Source organism: Stenella coeruleoalba (assembly GCF_951394435.1).
Source record: "Stenella coeruleoalba genome assembly, chromosome: 2".
NCBI lineage: Eukaryota > Metazoa > Chordata > Mammalia > Artiodactyla > Delphinidae > Stenella > Stenella coeruleoalba.
Window position 1 is genome coordinate 28,632,143 of NC_137147.1, and position 7,193 is coordinate 28,639,335.

Here is a 7,193-nt window from a genome sequence, read left to right on the forward strand (position 1 = left end):
AAGACTTAAATACAAGACATGACACCATAAAACTCCTAGAAGAGAACATAGGCAAAACATCTTCTGACATAAGTCGTAGCAATATTCTCTTAGATCAGTCTCCCAAGGCAAAAGAAATAAAAGCAAAAGTAAACAAATGGGACTTAAACTTAGAAGCTTTTGCACAGCAAAGGAAACCATAGACAAAATGAAAAGACAACCTATGGGCTGGGAGAAAATATTTGCAAACGATGTGATCAACAAGGGCTTAATTTCCAAAATATACAAACAGTTCATACACATCAATATCAGAAAACAAACAACCCAATCAAAAGATGAGCACAAGACCTAAATAGACATTACTCCAAAGAAGACATACAGATAGCCAACAGGCACATGAAAAGATGCTCGACATTGCTGATTATTAGAGAAATGCAGATCAAAACTACCATGAGGTATCACCTCACACCAGTCAGAATGGCCATCATCAAAAAGTCTACAAATAATAAATGCTGGCGAGGGTGTGGAGAAAAGAGAACCCTCCTACACTGTTGGTGTTAATGTAAATTGGTACAGCCACTATGGAGAACAGTATGGACGTTCCTTAAAAAACTAAACATACAGTTACCATATGATCTAGCAATCCCACCCCTGGGCATATATCTGGAGAAAACTGTAATTCAAAAAGATACGTGCAGGGACTTCCCTGGTGGTCTAGTGGTTAACCACTCCGTGCTTCCACTGCAGGGGCACAAGTTCTGTCCCTGGTTGGGGAACTAAGATCCCATATGCTGCATGGCATGGCCAAAAAAAAAAAAAAAAACCAAAAAGATACATACACCCCAGTGTTCATAGCAGCACTATTTACAATAGCCAAGACATGGAAGCAACCTAAGTATCCATCGACAGATGAATGGATACGGTGATGTGATATATACATACAATGGAATATTACTCAGCCATAAGAAAGAATGAAATAATGCCATTTGCAGCAACATGGATGGACCCAGAGATTTTCATGCTAAATGAAGAAGTCAGACAGGGAAAGACAAATATTATATGATATCACTTATATGTGGAATCTAAAAAAACGATACAAATGAACTTATTCACAAAACAAACTCACAGACATAGAAAATGTACTTACAGGTACCAGATGGTAAAGGGGAAGGGAGGGATAAATTAGGAGTTTGGAATTAACAGATGCACACTACTATGTATAAAATAGATAACCAACAAGGACCTACTGTATAGCACAGGGAACTATTCAATATCTTGTAATAACCTGTAATGGAAAAGAATCTGAAAAGGAATATATATATAATATATATTATATATAACTGAATATATATATTATTTGATTCACTTAAAAGTAAGCATTCTTGCTGCTTTGTATAATGTTTATTCAAAATTATAGCTGTTACAATTCTTTAATGTCCTTAGTCTATATGATCTTTATGATCGATACCTCAGGTATTTTGCTACCTAAAGTCCAACAGTTTCCTAAATTGATTTTAATATGTTGGTTTTATGCATTTATTCAGTATTGGAAAGATAGGGGTAAAAATGAAAAATTCAGTATATGAACATTATAGGACTGTCCTGGGTCAGGCTGCTTGGGTTTGAGCATTCACTAGCTGAATGGTTTTGGGCAAGTTACTTAAACTCTCCATGCCTGTGTTTCGTAGGGCACTGGTTATTGTGCCCATGAATTACTACTGTTTCATCTTCATCCAGGGCCAAATGGTGGGAGATTCGGCGGGGGGGAAGTAGAAAGGGGGGTGGAGGTGTTGGCCCACCTTCCTGGAATCACAGTCTCTTTAAACAGAGGACAGCCGCCTTTTCTCAGAGGTGTGTGGCTCTTGCAGGTTTCCCTTGCTGCTACCACAGACACCACCACGGAATTTCCTGGGGACTGGGATGTGAAAGTTCAAAAAAAGATAAATAAAAGGGAGGGGGATTCCTATACTCTCTGAGGATAAGGAGTTACCTTACCTGGTCCTTGGGCCAGAGCTAGAGTGCTTTCCCCAGAGTTCTGTCTGTGCCATAGCACTCACTTGGATATCTGGCTGTGTAAAGTTCAGGCTGGAGGTACCAAAGGGGAGGAGGGGCAGGGAAGGTAGACTCCCTGCCAGTTCAGAAATACCTTGAATTCTGGTATTCTTCTCTGATTCATCTTATACTCTTTACAGAGAACTCAAATAGGTGCTTCCATGTATTCTGTTCTGGTTTTATGGTTTCATTCAGAGGGTGGGACAGGGTAATGTATGTCTATTCCATCTTACCCAGAACCAGACTCTAAATTTCCTTTTAAGAGAGAGCACTTGTGATATTGCCATCATCCTTTGTGCTTTCTAACCCAAGACTATTCCCATACTAAGGTACAATTTGAATAATATTACTACCTTGCAAAAACAAACCAAAAAAAGCTTTATTAGCTCTCCATTGCCTCTAGGATTAAGTACAGACTCATTTCAGTGTTCAAATTCCCCAGCTGCATATACCTCATATTCTTGCCAGACAGGAATATTTGCTGATATATAGTTATTCTATTCTACACCTATAGCTTTTGTTAAATTCTACCTGCCTAAAATAGGTTCCCAACCTTTCCAATACAGCTTCTTCAAGTTCTGCACATCTTCTAAAGCTCAGATGCACTCACTACCTTCTTAAAATTTTAGTTTTCTGCCCTGTTCTTATGTGCTTCCCATAAAAGGAGTATGTGATCTCTTCAGCCCTTGAGTAACTGTTTTTTATTTGTACCTTTCAACACACACACACACACACACACACACACACACACACACACACACACACTTTGTTTTAGGACTATTTTTATGTTTAGAGATATAGTAACTGTGTCTAGCATAGGCTGTTATGCCTCAGATCCAATAGATTCAGGTAACATTTAGTGCTTATCATGTACTTTTTCGCCTACTCCTCTATAACAGCTCTTGGAGACCTTTATTCTAAATCTCAGTCACATGAGGACACTGAGGGTAAGTAAAGTGACATTACCTTAACTCTTCTATAATGGCTGTGAGTTTCTTGAGTGCAGGAATTTTAATATTCAGTTTTCTACCATGTAATATCTACTGTATAGTAGCTACTCAGTAAACAGCAATAGCTGTAACTTTTCTCTTCTTTCTACAGTACCTTGGGCATGTAGAAGTTGATGAATCAAGAGGAATGCACATCTGTGAAGATGCTGTAAAAAGATTGAAAGCTGTATGTATTTGATGGTTGCCAGTGTTGATCTATATGCTGTAAATATTTTCTCAAAAGATTTTGCTCAGTAAATTTTAGTGACCCACTATCCAGTAAGAACAGTATTTCTCTTAAGGCAAAATATGTGGGCTCATTAATAAAGAGCATTTCACGTTGTCCATCCAAAGGTGTAAGTTACAATGACCAACTTCTTCAATTTAGGCCAGACATTATCTAAAAGATACTTTTAATTCAGAACCCATATTAAGCAAGTGGTATGAATTCTTATAGATGAATAATATTCTAAAACCAGGATAAAACTATTACAGTTAGTCTTTTAACCTAACTGTGACAACTGGGTTATAAATTACTGATTTTAACTCTATAAGAAACAGCTTTCCAGGAAAAAGTGTAAAATAGAGATATCTGTGTTGACAGCAGGTGAGGTTTACATTTTGGGGAGACTTAATTATCATTACTGCTACTCCCCAGTTTCCTTCTCTATACTCCTCTAACATAAACAATGTATTTCCCTGCCTTTTGCACAAACTTCAGCATACTTGAAATGGAGAGTCCTTTTCCAGGATAAATAATGTCTGTTTTGCCTATTATGCCATAGAACACATCCCAGGCACATGCCTGTGTATTTAATAAAAGGAGAGAATGAGTTCAGAGTTCATAAAGGTTAAGATTAAAGTGTTAACTTCATATTTTGGATAGGTTTGAAGAATGTTTCTTAAATTCTGACAGCCCTCTTCACAACCTTCTCTCCAATGTGTGGCCTTTCCCCCCTTTGCTGTGAAAGCTTTAAGCATTACTTCTGCATGCCCTTGCCCCAGAACAGCATTAAATACTTGTTGCTTTGGGTTTGCTGGTATGGTGGGCTGCCACAAGTTTGGCTACTAATGAGTGCTTTTTTTTCCCCTCAATTTGCTTAATCAAAACTTTTCTGCTTCTTGGTACATTCTATATGACCTCTTACATACAGTTCCTCAATATAAAAGATACAAAGTCAAGGAAGCAACCAACTCAGAGAAGTGGATTATGTTTTCGAACAAATGTCTGAATCTATTATAGAAAGGAGAGGAGGAGAAAAATAACTGATTATGGTATGCAAAAAACTAAAAAACAAAACAATATATAGACACACATACATACCCTTTACTGCAGATTTTGGTCATTTAAATTCTTAAATGTTTGAAGCCCTTCTTAGTCTATCTGTGCTCTCCATTTAATCATCATTAATGTTAAAGGGACTTTATATAATAATTTATAGACTTGCCGTGTCCACGTAAATATAGTCCCCAGTTAAATACAGCCTCAGATAATGCAGTTTTCCAGGAAATTTAAATTCAATCTCTTATTTAACAAAATAATTCTAAGTTCAGTAATAGAATAAGATTTTCTAAGAACATTTTAAAAAGTAATGCAATGATTTACCCTACTAGTCATTAAACATCATAATGCTAATAACTGAAAACAACAGATGAATCAGTGAATAGACTAGATAGACCTGAAACAAACCTTAAATAGTTATTAAAATCTTAGAGCCTACATAAACTTAACATTTGGAAGGTCACTGTGGAATGAGCCTTTGGAAAGTCTTAATTCAGCATATGGCTTCATGTTTACTCTCTAAATAAGGAAAAACTAGGGATGGTTTAAGTTTGCCCAGAAGATAATTAAGAAGTGGTATTTAGTTGTTTAATGAGCAGTCAGTCCTCTTCACTGTCTAGTTTTCTTTAACCTGCTTTTAATTAGAAACCTCTCTTTATTACATAGGTAGTATATGTTCATTCTGTAAAATACAAATGAACAAAAACAGTACATAAAATCTCTTGCAGTCCCAGAGATAGCCACTATTCACTGTCTATGTTTATTTTTATTTATTTATTTATTTTTAATAAGGGCAGAGTGCCTGCCTCTATTTATTTATTTATCTATCTATCTATCTGTCCATTTATTTATTTATTTATGGCTGCGTTGGGTCTTCATTGCTGTGCCTGGGCCCTCTCTAGTTGCGGCGAGCAGGGGCTACTCTTCGTTGTGGTGCGTGGGCTTCTCGTTGCAGTGGCTTCTCTTGTTGCAGAACGTGGGCTCTAGGTGCACAGGCTTCCATAGTTGTGGCATGCGGGTTCTAGAGCACAGGCTCAGTAGTTGTGGCGCACGGGCTTAGTTGCTCCGCGGCATGTGGGATCTTCCCATACCAGGGCTCGAACCTGTGTCCCCTGCATTGGCAGGCGGATTGTTAACCACTGAGCCACCAGGGAAGCCGTCTAGTTTTAAAACTCATTGTTTAGTTGAGTGAATTTTTTTATTTTACCTTTTGGTTTTAACCAAGGAAATTGTAAACTATAAGCATGGTTATTTGAGATACAGGACTTATTTAAATAATAAAATTATCGAAAAAATAAGTTTTTATTTTTACTAGAAATCGGAACCAAATTGCTGTTTGAAAAATTATATCTATGCCTGGAACAGTGTCTGGCACATAGTAGCCACTCAAAAAATATTTCTGGAATAAATATACAGAAAACAATTCAGTCCTCAATATGGGGTCAAATTGAATTTTGTAATAACCATCATAACAATGTTATATTTAATGTTTAAAGTTTATGAAACCCTTTTGCATATCTCTTAAAAATCCTTATTTCCCCATGGTCTTTTACAACTAAAATGAAATTATGCATATTTGGATTGCTTTTCTGGACATACTTAAACTTTTGAACTTTGAAGGAAGATTGACCACTTCTGAACTTTTGATTCAAGAAGTTCTTTAAAATTTTTCAGACTAACCCTACCCAGGAGACTTGGAGCAAGTGTTGTATAATAATTTTGCACAGGCAAACAAGTATTTTTAAAAATAAGATTGAATTTTTGGGAGACTAGTGCCAATTTCCTATTTATTATACTCACTGGAACTTCCCCTTCTATTAATACCCTTTCTGATGCTGTATGAAAAAGGCTGCAGAAAGTTGGAAGTCTTCAGATGTTGTTCATCTCAGATCATGTTAGTCCACAAAAATTCATGCTTTTTGTCTTCTTTTCATATTTTTACTATACAGAATTTTCTAGATGCCTTTTTCCCTTCTTTTAGCGAACATTCATCTAACAAACATGTATAATCTACTGTGCCAGATGCTTATATTGTGCCAAAAGCTATGTGTCTGGAGATGTTTGTTTATTTTCATAGATGATAAATATTCCTCTTATCGTTTCAAATAAATGGAAGCAAATGTAAAAATGTACAGACCTACAGATTAAAGAAGAAATAGCATGTCTGGAACAAGTTTGAATGCCAGAAAAGTTTTAAAGTTTAAAGAATTGTGTAGCTCAGATGTACCAGTTAAATAGGAAAACAAACATCTTAAACCTATCACTCAAATGATCTTTGAACTAAAAGTGTAACATTCTAGCGCTTTTTAAATTTGTGCGGGCTTGAAGAAGCAGGATAATTTGCAAGTTTTTTTTTTTCCTTCCAAGTAGTCCCTTACAATTTAGGATTACTTTAACTTCAGTTAGAAGTTATCAGCATACTTAATATTTTCAAATGAAAAGATATTGTAACTAAACAACATATGCTTCTCAGAGCATAAATATGTTTAAATTTTTTTTACTTTATATGCATAAAGTTAGTTACAGTTATTTGCCATTCATTTACTTTGTGGCGTAATTTTACCAGTTAGCCACTTAGGGACTTAGATTGTATAGGATAAATGACAGAAATGACTATTGCCCATTTTCATTGCCTTAATGCAGAGTTAGTTGCAGGGGGAGGAGTACTGTCATTTATCAATCTATTTTGTAAAAAGTGTATTGGACCTTTGGTTATCTTGCTTGATACTGGTGCAAGATGCCTTTCCTTTTAAAATGTCTTTTCTTCCCATTGTCTCTGTGTTTCTCCCTCTCTGTCTTGGTTTTAGACTAGTTTCATTACACTACCAGTTTCTAATATGTTGATTTTTTATTTGCTATTTGATAAATTTGTTTTAATGTATGTTCTTGTT

General features: G+C 35.9%; 1 protein-coding gene across 8 annotated transcripts in view; it reads left to right on the forward strand.

Moving 5' to 3' along the window:
- NUMB (NUMB endocytic adaptor protein) overlaps positions 1–7,193 on the forward strand; it is a 176,915-nt gene that overhangs the window by 135,573 nt on the left and 34,149 nt on the right. For all 8 annotated transcript variants that reach the window (XM_079906221.1, XM_079906226.1, XM_079906224.1 and 5 more), the window contains one exon: positions 3,133–3,207. In XM_079906221.1, coding sequence (XP_079762347.1) covers positions 3,133–3,207 — 75 coding nt within the window. The remainder of the gene's footprint in view (positions 1–3,132; positions 3,208–7,193) is intronic.